Genomic DNA, 17,138 nt, shown 5'->3' with positions numbered 1-17,138 from the left:
AACACCAAGATCTTTAAATGCCCCAAAAAAAACTTTAGCTTATAGTCAAATTTTAATACTATCTTTTTTATGTACATCATGACAAATATTTTTTACAAATTTTTAATTTTTCTGTGTAAAAGGGAATGGTACTGGGCCGAGAGGCTAGCAGAGGGCCTAACTGGCGTGGGGTCCATGCGGGGAAGGTTTCCCCGCAAACCAAAATGTTCGCGAGGGGATTCTTCGTAGAGAACCAAACGTTCACACTAACCTCCCCCATGGCGTTTGTCAGCCAGCCAGCTATAGGGGTCTCCAAATAAAATTTGACTTCATTATAAATCTGACGTCATATTTTTTACCATGACAAATTAAACATTTTTCATGGCAAATTATCTTCTCCGATGATGGCAAGTTTAGTTATCGAGCATGGCAAATCAGCCTCAGTTCATTTTTTGTCATATAAATTGCCCTCAAAACCCTCAGATTTTTCATGCCTAAACATCTACTTCCTCCGTCCGAAAATACTTGTTATCAAAATGGATAAAAAGGGATATATCAAACTTTTAGTGTTTCCGATAGAATTTATGAGGTTAGGGAAAAAAAAGAAAGAGATGGGACCCATAAAAGGCCGAAACCTCATCCCAGTAGACCAGCACCACCGATACGCACTTGCCGTTGCAAATCCCATCAGAAATATCTTCCTCGCCGCCGGCGGTGTCGCCGCCGCCGCCATGCTCCATCTCCGGCAGCGCATCGCTTCCCATATCATCTCCTCCTCCGCCACCTCTGCCGTCTCCTCCTCCGCCACCTCTGGCATCTCCTCACTCCGCCGCCTCCTCTGCGCAGGCGCAGCCCCCGTTTCCCCGAACCCCAGTGGATTCGCCGTCGAGGAGTACCTGGTCGACACCTGCGGCCTCACCCGATCCCAAGCCATCAAGGCCGCCTCGAAGCTCTCCCACCTCAAATCCCCCGCCAAACCCAACGCCGTCCTCGCCTTCCTCTCCGGCCTCGGCCTCTCCCGCGCCAATGTCGCCGCCGTCGTCGCCAAAGATCCGCTTTTCCTCTGCGCCGGCGTGGAGAGAACCTTGGTCCCCGTCGTTGACGGCCTCACTGGCCTCGGCCTCTCGCATTCCGAGATTAGCGGCCTCGTCTCGCTTGCTCACCGCCGCTTCCGCTGCAGAGCCATCGTCCCTAAGCTGCGCTACTACCTGCCCCTCTTCGGCTCATTCGAGAACTTACGCCGGCTGCTCAAGGATCAATCCCACCTTCTCTCGAGCGACCTTGACAAGGTGCTGAAGCCCAATATTGTGTCCCTGCAGGAGTGCGGGTTAGGTGGTTGTGATATTGCCAAGCTGTGTATCAGTGCGCCGAGGATACTGGCAACTAACCCGGAGCGCATACGGGCAATGGCGGCATGTGCTGAAAGATTAGGCGTGCGCCGTGGCTCCGGTATGTTCAGGGAAGCGCTGCAGGCTGTCTCATTCCTTGGTGAGGAGAAGATTGCCGCCAAAGTGGATTATTTGAAGAAGACGTTCAAGTGGTCCGATACTGAGGTGGCCATTGCTCTGTCTAAGGCTCCAATGTTGCTGAAGAGATCTAAAGACCTGCTTAGGCGCAGGTCTGAGTTCTTGCTATCTGAACTGGGGTTGGAACCGGTGTATATTGCTCATCGGCCCGTCATAATCTATTATAGCCTGGAGGGCCGGCTCATGCCTCAGTATTACGTTGTAAAGTTTCTCCAGGAAAATAGATTGGTGGATCGCAACCTGAGCTACTATACTGTGGTTAAGAGGGCCGAGAAGGATTTCGTGGAGAAGTATATATGCCCTCACAAGGAAGCTGCACCACACCTCGCTGAAGACTATGCAACTGCTTGCAAAGGGGAAGTGCCAACTAATTTCAGATTTACTTGAACCGAAAACGGGCCAAGGAAATTGGTTACTGTGTATGGCGCAACAAAGTTTTCACTCTGTCTGATAAGCTGGGTACTTCCTTGTTTTGGTGTTGTTTGCCAGACTACATGTTGGCTGTTTTTTCTAGTATGCTGTTACATGCCAGTTTGGTCATTTCTAAGTGCTAAATCCTATGAAACTGTTAATTTTATTTCTGAACTCTGATATATTGATATTGTCATTCCTTAGAGAAGATCTTTGTGTTTTCCGGGTAATTTTATTCCTGAACCCTAAAGTCTAATTATATTTTCCTGAATCATGGTTGTGCAAAATATGTGTTGTCAGTTTCATTCTCTCATGTGTTCAGATTTTAGGACTGGGATTTGCCTGCACTTTGAGAATTGCTCCTCGATTTATCTGGTAGATATTCTTTTGTTAGTAAGAAATCCATCTATTCTAATGTGATTAAGATACGTTTCTTCCGGTCACTGGTTGTTTTCGTTACTGAAATCTGCACCTGCTTCTGTTTGTATCATTGCTTCATGTCATTAGTTAAATTCACGCCTTACAGTTAGCTGTTCATAGCTGCAGAATTGTAGGGGGTTCCATCCAATTGTTTGTAAACTATACTGGAGCAATATCATGTGAACACAATTTGCGCCCTGGTTATATTTTGCCTCTCTTTATGCGGGCCTGTTTTCTGCTTGCCATCATGTTTACGCATTCTTCATCACTGCTCCTTTATATTGGCAAGCTTGTGTTTTGGTTGTCAGATTGCGGCTGTTTGTGATCTGGTAACCGATTTCCATGGTGTTGCTTAATTTGCCCCTTGTATTTTCAGTTGTTTCCAGGCAGGTTAGTCGGGAGTACATACTTATACAAATAAAAATACTGTTTTAAATGCTGCCACAGGAAAGTTGCTGCGTAAGTAATCGTCACAGGAGATTTGAAGAGCATAGTTTTTCTATTTGCAAGATCTTACTTAGATGTGGACCTGGAGATAGATATCCTTGGGCACGAACTTGGAGAGTGCCTTAACTTAAATACGCATGATTTAGTGAGTTCGGCGATCTTACTTTTCATCTGAATTTTAATTGGTGGTGTCAATATTTGAAGCTAGGCTCCGGCTTACTCAAATGTGGTAGCGAGGATCGGTGATCCTTTACATACCATACATATTTCTTAATTTGGTGTAACTTGTAGTAGAATACAACACATTCTCTATAAGTTATTAATGGCGATAATTTTATTGGTTCTGTGACTTGATTCCTATTTAGATTGCAGCCTCCTTGCATAGCAGAGCATAACATGGTTCCTAATATTCAGTTCTAACTAGCTGACATTTTTAGGACACTGCCGTTGATATTTTTCTAATGTAATGCCTAAGATGCACTTTCCTGAACTATTTTAGGACAATGGCTGTTGTTGATATATTTTTCGTTCTTAACCCCAAAATGATAGATGCATACACTGTTCCAAGCTTTTACTAGGATATATGAGCTGTTGTTGATATTCCTGAGAAGGTTTTGCTAATTTCAAGGTGAAATCGAGATTGTTACTATCTCTTAAGCTGCATGTAACATTTTTTTTCCATCTGTCTCTGTTTGTTTGGGAAGCAGAAATTAACTCCTTTGAGCTTTGGATTAGTTGAGTTGGGAGCTCCATGTACCAGTTTATGTCTGATGTGATCGTCTCCGGTCCCTACTCTTAAAGTTTTGATTTGAATCCATGTGTTCCACCCCTGCAGCGACCATCAGACCTCACCAGCAAATTAATTATCGCTGGTGATGATTCGGTTCTGATAGACGGTGCTGCAAGTGATTGAAGTTGTTGCCATTTACATATTCTGTTGCTTCCTAGTCGCAGCATGTGCATATTCTGTTGCCATTGTAATTAAACATGTTGAGAAATATACAACTATAAATACACATACTGTTCGAGATACAGGCAAGTTTTACTAAGACAAAACATTTCCAAATTCTACACGTGATGACAAATAAATTAATTAACCGGCTAGCAAGGTGACTGAGACAGATGGATGTCTTGGGTGCACCCATGCGGCTTTCTTGAAGGCAGACTCAACATTGGCGCTTATGTGTTGCCGATTTTCGCCTGACACACAGCTGGTGTGTTTGAGCCACACACGGATGTCCCTGAGCCAGGTCAGAAACTCCATGCCGACTTTCCAGCCGAATCGCAGAATGAGCGTTTGTAGCATGGGCATACCTCCTGCCTCGAAGCTTAGGTACGAGGTGACATCTTCATCAGACCGGATCGTAAAGTACTCCAGAATTGGGAATTACCGCGTGCCGACCACGACCTTGTCTTAGGAGACCTTCAACATGTCGAACCAGATGGACGGAAGCTCTCCAAGAACGCAAAACTCGTCACTCAACAGGTGCAAGACTTGAAGAGAGAGGACCCGTAGGCAATGTAGTTCACCAATCCATTTCGGAGCTATACTGAACTCCCACATTGCCAGATCGAGTACCTCGAGACGGGGAGGAGGATCGGGTAGTGATCCAGTTGTGGTACATCTAAGCGAGTTGTGGCCCAATATCTCTCCTCCCACTGGGTTTTCTGTGGTTTCTCTTTCACCATTTTTTGTTTGGTTTTGTCAGGGGTTTTTGTTTCATCTTAAAAAAAATTCTTCTTTTCCTTTTTAAAATATTCCATGGTTTTTTTTTCAATTTCCTAAACATTTTTGGAAATCGCAAACTGTTTCAAAATCATGAGCTTATTTTTTATTTTTTGTTAACAATTTCAAATCTGCAAGTTTTTTCAAATTCATGAAGAATTTTTAAGTCCATGAACATTTAAAAATTCATAGAATTTATACAAATTCATGAAAGTTTTCCAAATTTGTGAACATTTTAATATATTTTGATTTTCTTTTTCAAATTAGTGAACATTTTCTAACTTAGCAAAAAAATCGTATTTTTGAACTTTTCCAAAATTCATGAAGATTTTCTCCAATTCATGAACTTTTTAAAATTCACAAACTGTTTTTCATGTTGGTGATCTTTTTCCAAATTCATGACTTTTTTAAATCTCTTTTTAGAAAACTTTCTAAATTAGCAAAAAAAATCGTATTTTTGAACTTTTCCAAAATTCATGAAGATTTTCTCCAATTCATGAACTTTTTAAAATTCACAAACTGTTTTTCATGTTGGTGATCTTTTTCCAACTTCATGACTTTTTAAATCTCTTTTTTAGAAAACTTTCTAAATTAGCAAAAAAAAATCGTATTTTTGAACTTTTCCAAAATTCATGAAGATTTTCTCCAATTCATGAACTTTTTAAAATTCACAAACTGTTTTTTCATGTTGGTGATCTTTTTCCAAATTCATGACTTTTTTAAATCTCTTTTTTAGAAAACCAGGTGTCTGTTAAGCTGATGGATCTCTTGGGTGCACCCGTGCGGCTTTCTTGAAGGGAGACTCGACATTGGCGTTTATGTGTTACCGATTGCCTGACCCATGTCGGTGTGTTAGAGCCACACTCGGATGTCCCTGCGGCAGGTCAGAAACTCCATGCCGACCGGCGTAGAACCTCTCCACTCTTTTCAGCCGAATCACAGAACGAGCGTTTGTAGCATGGGCATATCTCCTGCCTCGAAGCTCAGGTACGTGGTGACATCTTCATCAGACCGGATCGCAAAGTACTTCAGAACAAGGAATAACCGCGTGCCGGCCACAACCTTGTCTTGGGAGACCTTCGACACGTGGAGCCAGGCATGGACGAGGAACGAAAGTTCTCCAAGAACACAAACCTCGTCATTCGACAGGTGCAAGACGTTAAGAGAGAGAACCCGTAGGAAATGTAGTTCACCAATCCATTTCGGAACTCTACCAAACTCCCACATTGACAGATCGAGTACCTCGAGATCGGGAGGAGGATCAGGTAATGACTCCAGCTACCTGCCATTACCATCCCATTCAAGATGACATTTGAGGGAGAGGCTCCTTAGGCCTCCGAGCATTCCAACGGAGGAGACCAAAGCATCCACTTGTTCTATTGTCAAGCATTGGCGGTAAAGCATCCTCAAGGTCAATTCCTTCGGATTGGTCAGCTCGCTAAGGCCTATTATATTCTCTAGCGCACTATCCGAGATGCCCGAACAATGCAGGGTGCCGATTGATTTCATAGTCTGGATTCCTTCAGGCAGCACAGTGCCATACGGTAGTACCAAGTGAAACAAGTTGATCAAGCCAGTTATATCTGATGGGAAGCTTTGTGTGGGATTGCACTGTAAATCTAGAGAGCAAGCCCTTGAATTTCAGCTGGGAGTGCTATGCCAGCTGATATGGCTGAAACCTTCAGCCTCGGTAAAAACAAATGACCAATTGCAGTGAGGTAAATTATTGTATCCCATTGATATGGAAACTCAAACAAATGCACCCGTAGATACTTAAATTGTGAAAGAGGGGGGAGGGGGTGCATGGACTCTCCAAACCGTGCATACACTACAAAAAAAAAGACACATCCGTGACATTTTGGGCCGAACAATTTTTTTTGTCATACTTATGACACTTCTATGATGATAATTGTGACAAAACCCGGTATCATCATAGATGTGGTGGGCTCCTACTTCTATGACAAAAAATCATGATAGAAAATGGGCTTTTCGTCCTGGGCAGGCCGGAGACGCAGCTGCATGACATTCTTTGGGCCGTCCATGACGGAAAAAACCGTGGTAGAAGTGAGGGCAAGGAAAATTTCGAGGAGTTCCCGGTTACGGTGGGTGGTCGGGGGCTGAGCGATGCGTTTTTCTCTCGTACACGTGCGCGCGTGTGTGCGAGGCGTTGGGCTCTAACTGAACCCGAGCGAGGTGTCGCCTAACTGAACCCGAGCGATTGTACTGCAGGCTACGCATTATTGAACCCGAGCGATCGAGCGATTCCTTCGCTACTGCTAACTGAAGCCGATCGATGCTGCCTCTAGATGAACAGTGAGCGTTGCCGGGGGGTGGATGAATAGTGAGCGATGGGGGTGGATGAATAGGACCCCGTGGCATTGCCTTTGGATGAATAGGACCCCGATCAATCAAGCCGGTTGGGGCTGGATGAACAGGACCCCGTGGAGGGCTGGATGAACAGAACGACCTCGTGGAGGGCTGGATGAACAGTAGACGGTGGATGGGTGAATGAACAGTAACCCGTGGAGGGGTGGTTAAACAGGAGCCCGTGGAGAGGGGTGGTTGAACAGTAGCCGGTGGAGTAGCGCGCGGTGGAGGATGGATGAACAGGAGCCCGTGGATGAATAGTCGCAGGTGGAGGCTAGAGGAGGTCGACGGTGGATGAACAGTAGCCCGTGGAGGTTGGAGGAGGTCGACGGTGGAGATGAACAGTATCACGTGGAGTCCCGTTTTGCGGTACGCCACACCCCTCCCAATGAACAGGACCCCCGTTTCGACCGTAACGCTCCAACACAAGTCCGTTTCCTCCGTTTTACGGTAAGCCACACCCCTCCCGATCAACAGGACCCCATTTCAACCGTAGGAGGTCCAACACAAGTCTGTTTCCTCTGTTTTGTGGTACACCAGACCCCTCCCGATGAACAGGATCCCGTTTCGAACGTGGCCGGTCGAACACAAGGCCATTTCCTCCGTTATGCGGTACGCCAGGCCTCGTTTCCATCGCCTGTTCCGTCTAAGCCGGTTGGCTCCCACGCGTTCTGTTGCCCCCCGATGAACACGAGCATTTCGTTGCCTCCCCATGAACACGACATATTCCGTTGCCTCCCCATGAACAGGACGATGACGTAGTTTCTCCGTTCCGACCCAGCCACGTACATGAGCCCTGGCCATACGTATGCGCGAGTAGGCGTTCGAGACCCAGCCCGTATGTACGTACATGGCCGTATTTTCTTTCTTGCACCCTGGCCGTTGTACGTACGTGTACATGCTACGTGCGCGCCTCTACTATGACACGTGCGTGCCTCTACATCGACCAGTATATATGTACGTACACGTTCGCGACCAGAATGACAACGCTACGTACGCTTCAACCAGGTGGATCCCGACTGTCAGGCACTTCCTTGCGTGCGAAAATGTAGCTGGTGCGTCCCAACTGTCAGGGGGGTGAATCGTTTTTTTGCCCAGACGCATTTTCTTGCGTGCGAAGATGTAGCTGGTGGGTCCCAATAGTCAGGAGGAAACGTTTTTTTCGCGAAATACGGTGGCCCGTCCGGTGGGTCCCCGCTGTCAGGTGGAGGAATAATTATTTTGCGCGTAATAAGGAGGCACTTCCTTGCAGCTGTCGTGGACCCAGCTGTCAGCCTCTCGACATACAGTACTCTTCCGATGGAAGTCGGCCGTTGACCACAATGACCACGTCGCGCCGAGAGCACCACGGCGGTGGATGACGGCGAGGCCTAGGAAGGGGACGACGCGGAGCCGGGGAAGACGCGGCAGTGGATGCCCACGTGGAGAGGATTACGAGGGTTCACTGGTTCGGCTGCGGTGTGAGGCTCCCGTCACCGCAGAATAACAGGGGGTGTGGGTGAGTAGAGGGATGGCCTGGCCAGCGGTGGGAGTAGTAGGAGGCGGTGAGGCCTCCGCGGCATCACAGCCGGCCACGGGAGGCAGGAGCATGCAGCACGACCGGCGCTGCTTTAGGCGGCTGGAGCAAGAAGACCAGAGGTTGAAGAAGCACTTCGGCCGTTGGATGGATATCGTACGGTCACTGGAGGTAGAATTGTTCATATTGACTAAAGTTGACAAAGGCCTCCATCCCAGTCAACTTAGTAGGCCCACAAGTCAGCCTCCCACCAAGGTGGGTCCCAGCTAGCAGGGGGTATTCATTTTTTTGTGCGTAATAAGGAGGCACTTCCGGTGGGTCTGAGCTGACAGCGGGGGAAACATTTTTTTCGCGAAATACGGTTGCCCGTCCGGTGGGTCCCAGTAGTCAGGGGGAAACATTTTTTTTTGTGAAATACAGTGGCCCGTCTGGTGGGTCCCAGCAGTCAAGGGAAACATTTTTTTGTGAAATACTGGTGGCCCGTCCGGTGGGTCCCTGCTGTCAGGTGGAGGAATAATTATTTTCCGCGTAAGAAGGGGCACTTCCTTGCGGCTACCATGGACCCAGTTGTCAGCCTCTCCACGTACAGTACTCTTCGGATGGAAGTCGGTCGATGACGACCACGCCGCGCCGAGAGCACCACAACGGTGGACGACGGTGAGGCCTAGGAAGGGGAGGACGCGGAGCCGGGGAAGACGCGACGGTGGATGCCCACGTAGAGAGGAGTACGAGGGTTCACTGGTTCGGCTGCGCTGCCGTTGCCGTAGAATAACAGGGGGTGTGGGTGAGTGGAGTGGAGGGATGGACTGGCAAGCGGTGGATGTAGTTTGGGGCGGTGAGTCCTCCGCGGCAGCATAGCCGGCCACGGGAGGCAGAAGCAGGAGGCACGATCGGTGCTGCTTTGGGTGGCTGGAGCAAGAAGACCAGAGGTTGAAGAAGCACTACGGACGTTGGATGGATATCATACAGTCACTCGAGCTAGAATCGTGCATATTGACTATGTTGACAAAGCCCTTCGTCCCTATAAACTTAGTAGGCCCACTATACTGGGTCCCAGCTAGCAGGGGGGGTATTCTTTTTTGTGGGTAATAAGGAGGCACTTCCTTGCGTGCAAAGATATAACTGGTGGGTCCGAGCTGTCAGCGACGGTAATGTTTTTTTCGTGAAATACAGAGGCCCTTTCTGTGGGTCCCAGATGTCGGGTTATCAATTGCGCATTCTATGATTATGAGATATGGCAAATGGACGTCAAAACGGCATTCCTTAACGGCTTTCTTAAGGAAGAATTGTATATGATGCAGCCGGAAGGTTTTGTCGATCCTAAGAATGCTAACAAGGTATGCAAGCTCCAGCGCTCCATCTATGGGCTGGTGCAAGCATCTCGGAGTTGGAACATTCGCTTTGATGAAATGATCAAAGCGTTTGGGTTTATGCAGACTTATGGAGAAGCCTGCGTTTACAAGAAAGTGAGTGGGAGCTCTGTAGCATTTCTCATATTATATGTGGATGACATACTTTTGATGGGAAATGATATAGAACTTTTGGACAGCATAAAGGCCTACTTGAATAAGTGTTTTCCAATGAAGGACCTTGGAGAAGCTGCTTATATATTAGGCATCAAGATCTATAGAGATAGATCGAGACGCCTCATAGCTCTTTCACAAAGCACATACCTTGATAAGATATTGAAGAAGTTCAATATGGATCAGTCCAAGAAGGGGTTCTTGCCTATGTTGCAAGGTGTGAAATTGAGCTCGGCTCAATCCCCGACCACGGCAGAAGATAAAGAAAATATGAGTGTCATCCCCTATGCCTCGGCCATAGGGTCTATTATGTATACCATGCTGTGTACCAGACCTGATGTAAACCTTGTTGTGAGTTTGGTAACTAGGCACCAAAGTAATCCCGGCATGGAACACTGGACAGCGGTCAAGAATATCCTGAAGTACCTAAAAAGGACTAAGGATATGTTTCTCGTTTATGGAGGTGACGAAGAGCTCGTCGTGAAGGGTTACGTCGATACTAACTTTGACACAGATCTGGATGACTCCAAGTCACAAACCGGATACGTGTATATTTTGAATGGTGGGGCAGTAAGCTGGTGCAACAGCAAGCAGAGCGTCGTGGTGGGATCTACATGTGAAGCGGAGTACATGGCAGCCTCGGAGGCAGCGCATGAAGCAATCTGGATGAAGGAGTTCATCACCGACCTATGAGTTATTCCCAATGCGTCGGGGCCGATCACTCTCTTCTGTAACAACACTGGAGCTATTGCCCTTGCCAAGGAGCCCAGGTTTCACAAGAACACCAGGCACATCAAGCGTCGCTTCAACTCCATTCGTGAAAGTGTTCAAGATGGAGACATAGATATTTGCAAAGTGCATAAGGATCTGAATGTCGCAGATCCGTTGACTAAACCTCTTCCGCGAGCAAAACATGATCAACACCAGAACTCTATGGGTGTTTGATTCATCACAGTGTAACTAGATTATTGACTCTAGTGCAAGTGGGAGACTGTTGGGAATATGCCCTAGAGGCAATAATAAAATGATTATTATTATATTCCCTTGTTCATGATAATTGTCTATTATTCATGCTATAATTGTATTAACCAGAAACAGTGATACATGTGTGAATACATAGACCACAACATGTCCCTAGTGAGCCTCTAGTTGACTAGCTCGTTGATCAACAGATAGTCATGGTTTCCTGACTATGGACATTGGATGTCATTGATAACGGGATCACATCATTAGGAGAATGATGTGATGGACAAGACCCAATCCTAAGCATAGCACAAGATCGTGTAGTTCGTTTGTTAAAGCTTTTGTAATATCAAGTATCAGTTTCTTAGACCATGAGATTGTGTAACTCCCGGATACCGTAGGAGTGCTTTGGGTGTACCAAACGTCACAACATAACTGGGTGACTATAAAGGCACACTACAGGTATCTCCGAAAGTGTATGTTGGGTTGGCACGAATCGAGACTGGGATTTATCACTCCGTATGACGGAGAGGTATCTCTGGGCCCACTCGGTAATGCATCATCATAATGAGCTCAATGTGACCAAGTGGTTGGTCACGGGATCATGCATTACATAATGAGTAAAGTGACTTGCCGGTAACGAGATTGAACGAGGTATTGGGATACCGACGATCGAATCTCGGGCAAGTAACGTACCGATTGACAAAGGGAATTGTATATGGGATTACTTGAATCCTCGACATCGTGGTTCATCTGATGAGATCATCGTGGAACATGTGGGAGCCAACATGAGTATCCAGATCCCGCTGTTGGTTATTGGCCGGAGAGCTGTCTCGGTCATGTCTACGTGATTCCCGAACCCGTAGGGTCTACACACTTAAGGTTCGATGATGCTAGGGTTATTAGGAAGACTTGTATGTGATTACTAAATGTTGTTAGGAGTCCCGGATGAGATCCCGGACGTCACGAGGAGTTCCGGAATGGTTCGGAGGTGAAGATTTATATATATGGAAAGTTGTCATACGGTCACCGGAAAAGTTCGGGGGCATATCGGTATTGTACCGGGGCCACCGGAAGGGGACACTTCTCCCAGAGGGCCTCATGGGCCGTAGTGGGAAGGGAACCAGCCCTTGGAGGGCTGGGCGCATCCCCCCTTGGGCCCATGCGCCTAGGGTTGGGGGGGGACCCTAAAGGGGGCGCCCCCCTTGCTTGGGGGGCAAGTCCCCCCCCCCCCTTGCCCCCCTCTAGATCTCATCTAGAGGGGGCGGCCCCATTCCCCCTCCTCCTATAAATAGAGGGGCGAGGGGAGGGCCGCAGCAACATACCTAATTAAGGCGCAGTCCCTCCCCTCCCCAACACCTCTCCTCCTCCGTAAGAGCTTGGCAAAGCCCTGCCGGAGTACTGCCTCTCCATCACCACCACGAAGTCGTGCTGCTGTTGGAGCTCCTCTTCCTCAACCTCTCCCTCCGCCTTGCTGCATCAAGGCGCGTGGGACATCACCGGGCTGTACGTGTGTTGAACGCGGAGGTGTCGTTGTTCGGTGCTAAGATCGGAGTCCACCGCAATCTGAATCGCTTCGAGTACGAATCCCTCATCCAGGTTCTTGTAATGCTTCCATCTAGCGGTCTTCAAGGGTATGAAGATGGACTCCTCTCTCTTTCGTTGCTAGTTGCTCCATAGATTGATCTTGGTGATGCGTAGAAAAATTTTATTTTCTGCAACGATCTCCAACACTCACGTCCTCACCGCGATCTCAAGGCCCGGCGCGTCAAAAACGAAGAACGAGAGACACAAGGTTTATACTCGTTCGGGCCACCAATGCGGTGTAATACCCTACTCAAGTGTGGTGTGGTGTGCTGAGGATGAACTAGTACAGTGGATGAACAGCCTCCGGAGGAGAGGTGTTCTTGGGCTCGATGAGCTGGTGAGTGCGAGGGTGATCTCAACGATCCGTGATCAGTTGCCTCCTACTGTGGTGGCTAGTCCTATTTATAGAGGCCCTGGTCCTCTTCCCAAATATTAGGCGGGAAGGGATCCCACAACGGCCAAATTCGAAGGGAGACAACCAGTACAAGTTATCCTGACTAAAGGTGGTCTTCGCCTGCCAAAGGCTCTGGTGGTGACACCGTCTTGAGCTCCACGGTGACCTCCGTCCCGCCGTCCTGCTGGTCTTGGTCTTGTTGCATCGATATGGAAACCTTTGCTTGATGCCTCGGGACTCCTCGCTTGCGCTTGCCTCTTTAGCACCAAAGGGGAAACAAGGACACTACACGCTGGCGCCCGCCTGGCCTTGGTCTTCATGGCTTGCGCCACAGGAACCTCGCGAGGTGCCCCTCGCCTTGATGTCTCCGCCCCTCACGAGCCAGCCTGGTGAGGCCTCCCCAGAGGAGGTCTTGCGTCGTCCGCCTCGCTTGGCCCCTCGCGAGGGTCTTGAGCATTGGCTGATGAAGATGGGCCGTACCAGACCGCTGGTGGAGCCACGCCATGGACCATAGGCAGGCAAGTCTGGGGACCCCCGTTCCCAGGATGCCGACATCAGCCGCGTTCGTTCGCTGGTTGTGTGCTCACTGTAGTTTTTCTTTGCTTCTTTTTTCCTGTTGTTTTTTGTTTCCTCTCCAGTTTTCACGGTTTCTTCACCGGTTCTCTCCCGTTTTCTGTTTTGCTTTGTTTTTCATCGGAGTTCTTCATTTTTCATGGTTTTCATTGGTTTTTTCTTTATTTTTGCTTAGTTTCTTTGCGGGTTTTCACTGGTTTTATTTGCTTTTCTCACCGGTTCTCTCCCGTTTTCTGTTTTGCTTTGTTTTTCATCGGAGTTCTTCATTTTTTCATGGTTTTCACTAGTTTTTTCTTTCTTTTTTGCTTAGTTTCTTTGCGGGTTTTCACTGGGTTTTTTTGCTTTTCTTTCTTTGTTTGTTTCCTTCTTGTTTATCATTGGTATTTTTATGTTTGTTTATTTCTTCCATTTCTTTGGTTTTCATCATCTTTCTTCAGTTTTCTTTTTTATTCTTCAACACATGTCTACATTTTTCGTACATATTTGTATATGTTTTGTGTACATCAGCAACATTTTGTGTATACATATTTAACATTTTTAAATACATGATTAATATTTTAGAAAAAAAATTGTTTGATTACTACTTTTTCATACAAATTTTACATTTTTTATATATTAGGAACATTTTTAATACATGTTTAATTTTTTCCAAATATATGATTAACATTTTTTTACCTATCAACATTTTATATAAATTTATGTTCTCATGTTTCATTTTTTAAATACATGTTCCATATTTTATGTTTACGTCTGGAATATTTTCTTAGACACATTTAACATTTTTAAATACATTATTAACATTTCTATACATGATCAATAATTTACTATATTTATGTTTTTATGTTCAGTTTTTTAATTCACGTTGTACATTTTTGTATACATCTGATACATTTTATACACATTTCACATTTTGCAAATACATGTTTAACAGTTTATTTACATGATGAACATTTTATAAAATTTATATTTATATGTTCAATTTTTTAATACATGCTGTACATTTTTTGTATACGTCTGAACTTTTTTTATACACATTTGTCGTTTTGTAAATACATGATTAACATTTTTATATGTATGTTTTGATATCTAGTTTTTTTTCATACACGTTGTACATTTTTCATATACATTAGATACAAACTTATACATATTTAACATTTTTGAAATGCATGATTAGCATTTTTCGAACATTTGCTCTCAACATTTTTTGAAAGATGCACCAACATTTTTCAACACAACATAAACTTGTCTTCAAACTTAAGTATTTTTAAACATATTTTTTATATTTTTTGTAAAATAAAACCAAAAGGAAAAAAGTAAAAGAGAAAGAAAAAGCAAAAGAATTTTTTTTCGAAAGGACTAATAAGGAAACAAATGAACAAAATGCAAAACGCACGAAAAGTGCAACTGGGCCAGCCCATTCCTCGGCCACCTTGACCACAGATACGCACTTGCCGTTGCAAACTGGCAAATCCCATCGGAATTTTTTTTTAAACCTAGATCTTTAAATGACCAAAAGAAAACTTTAGCTTATAGTCAAATTTTAATACTGTCTTTTTTATGTACATCATGACAAATCTTTTTTTTTACAAATTTTTAATTTTCTATGTAAAAGGGGGAGTTGGGCCGAGAGGCTGGCAGAGGGCCTAGTTGGAGTGGGGTTCGTGCGGGGAAGGTTTCCCAACGAACTAAAATGTTTGTGAGGGGATTCATCGTAGAGAACCAAACATTCACAGTGACCTCCCCATGGCGTCTGTCAGCCAGCTCCAAATAAAATTTGACTCCACTATAAATCTGACGTAAGATTTTGACCATGACAAATCAAACTTTTTTCATGGCAAAGTATCTTCTCCGACGATGGCAAGTTTAGTTGTCGAGCATGGCAAATCCGCCTCAGTTCAAATTTTGTCAAAAATTTGCCGTGCTTGCAAACTAAATTTGCCATCTTGAGCCAATATAAATTTCGATGAAAACAAACTCACTAGCGACCTCAGCCCACATAAAAGGAAGAAACTCTAAGGCCCATAAAAGGCCGAAACCTCAGCCCAATAGAGTCCACATACCGCTCACTAGCGACCTTCACCCGATATACGCACTCGCCGTCAAACTTGCAAATCCCATCAGAAATATCTTCCTCGCCGCCGGCGCTGTCGCCGCCGCCGCCATGCTCCATCTCCGGCAGCGCATCCTTTCCCCAATCATCTCCTCCTCCGCCACCTCTGCCGTCTCCTCCTCCACCACCTCTGCCATCTCCACACTCCGCCGCCTCCTCTGCGCAGCCGCAGCCGCCGCCCCCGTTTCCCCGAACCCCAGTGGATTCGCCGTCGAGGACTACCTCGTCGGCACCTGCGGCCTCACCCAATCCCAAGCCATCAAGGCCGCCACGAAGCTCTCCCACCTCAAGTCCCCCGCGAAACCCAACGCCGTCCTCGCCTTCCTCTCCGGCCTCGGCCTCTCCCGCGCCGATGCCGCCACCGTCGTCGCCAAAGACCCGCTTTTCCTCTGCGCCGGCGTGGAGAGAACCTTGGTCCCCGTCGTCGACGGCCTCACCGGCCTCGGCCTCTCGCGTTCCGAGATTGGCGGCCTCGTCTCGCTTGTCCACTGCCGCTTCCGCTGCAGAGCCATCGTCCCTAAGCTGCGCTACTACCTGCCCCTCTTCGGCTCATTCGAGAACTTACGCCGGCTGCTCAAGCATGAATCCCACCTTCTCTCGAGCGACCTTGACAAGGTGCTGAAGCCCAATGTTGTGCTCCTGCAGGAGTGCGGGTTAGGTGGTTGTGATATTGCCAAGCTGTGTACCGGTGCGCCGAGGGTGCTGGCAACCAACCCGGAGCGCGTCCGGGCGATGGCGGCATCTGCTGAAAGATTAGGTGTGCGCCGTGGCTCCGGTATGTTCAGGGAAGCGCTGCAGGCTGTCTCATTCCTCAGTGAGGAGAAGGTCGCCGACAAGGTGGATTATTTGAAGAAGACGTTCAAGTGGTCTGATACTGAGGTGGCCATTGCTCTGTCTAAGGCTCCAACGTTGCTGAAGAAGTCTAGAGAGATGCTTAGGCGCAGGTCTGAGTTCCTGATATCTGAAGTGGGGTTGGAACCGGTGTATATTGCTCATCGGCCCGTCATAATCTATTATAGCCTGGAGGGCCGGCTCATGCCTCGGTATTACGTTGTAAAGTTTCTCCAGGAAAATAGATTGGTGGATCGCAACCTGAGCTACTATACCGTGGTTAAGAGGGCCGAGAAGGATTTCGTGGAGAAGTACATATGCCCTCACAAGGAAGCTGCACCACACCTCGCTGAAGACTATGCAACTGCTTGCAAAGGGGAAGTGCCAACTAATTTCAGATTTACTTGAACCGAAAACGGGCCAAGGAAATTGGTTACTGTGTATGGCGCAACAAAGTTTTCACTCTGTCTGATAAGCTGGGTACTTCCTTGTTTTGGTGTTGTTTGCCAGACTACATGTTGGCTGTTTTTCTAGTATGCTGTTACATGCCAGTTTGGTCATTTCTAAGTGCTAAATCCTATGAAACTGTTAATTTTATTTCTGAACTCTGATATATTGATATTGTCATTCCTTAGAGAAGATCTATGTGTTTTCCGGGTAATTTTATTCCTGAACCCTAAAGTCTAATTATATTTTCCTGAATCATGGTTGTGCAAAATATGTGTTGTCAGTTTCATTCTCTCATGTGTTCAGATTTTAGGACTG

At 46.6% G+C, this 17,138-nt stretch overlaps 2 protein-coding genes across 2 annotated transcripts; both read left to right on the top strand.

Annotated features, from left to right (window-relative positions):
• The first annotated feature begins 634 nt into the window (after window positions 1–634).
• LOC123135543 (transcription termination factor MTERF8, chloroplastic) lies at window positions 635–2,119 on the top strand. The gene has a single exon (XM_044554646.1). It carries the CDS (start codon window positions 711–713, stop codon window positions 1,890–1,892), a length of 1,182 nt encoding a protein of 393 aa, XP_044410581.1. The 5' UTR covers window positions 635–710; the 3' UTR covers window positions 1,893–2,119.
• Window positions 2,120–15,523: 13,404 nt separating this feature from the next.
• On the top strand, window positions 15,524–16,887 carry LOC123135542 (transcription termination factor MTERF8, chloroplastic). Its single transcript, XM_044554645.1, has one exon. It carries the CDS (start codon window positions 15,594–15,596, stop codon window positions 16,779–16,781), a length of 1,188 nt encoding a protein of 395 aa, XP_044410580.1. The 5' UTR covers window positions 15,524–15,593; the 3' UTR covers window positions 16,782–16,887.
• Window positions 16,888–17,138: the final 251 nt, after the last annotated feature.

The sequence above is a fragment of the Triticum aestivum genome, chromosome 6B (assembly GCF_018294505.1).
Source record: "Triticum aestivum cultivar Chinese Spring chromosome 6B, IWGSC CS RefSeq v2.1, whole genome shotgun sequence".
NCBI classification, from domain to species: Eukaryota; Viridiplantae; Streptophyta; class Magnoliopsida; order Poales; family Poaceae; genus Triticum; species Triticum aestivum.
This window is presented reverse-complemented; position numbering and strand designations above follow the sequence as displayed.

Excerpts from the sequence above, each read along its gene's own strand:
- LOC123135543 (XM_044554646.1), top strand. The coding sequence starts at position 711 with ATGCTCCATCTCCGGCAGCGCATCGCTTCCCATATCATCTCCTCCTCC.
- LOC123135542 (XM_044554645.1), top strand. The coding sequence starts at position 15,594 with ATGCTCCATCTCCGGCAGCGCATCCTTTCCCCAATCATCTCCTCCTCC.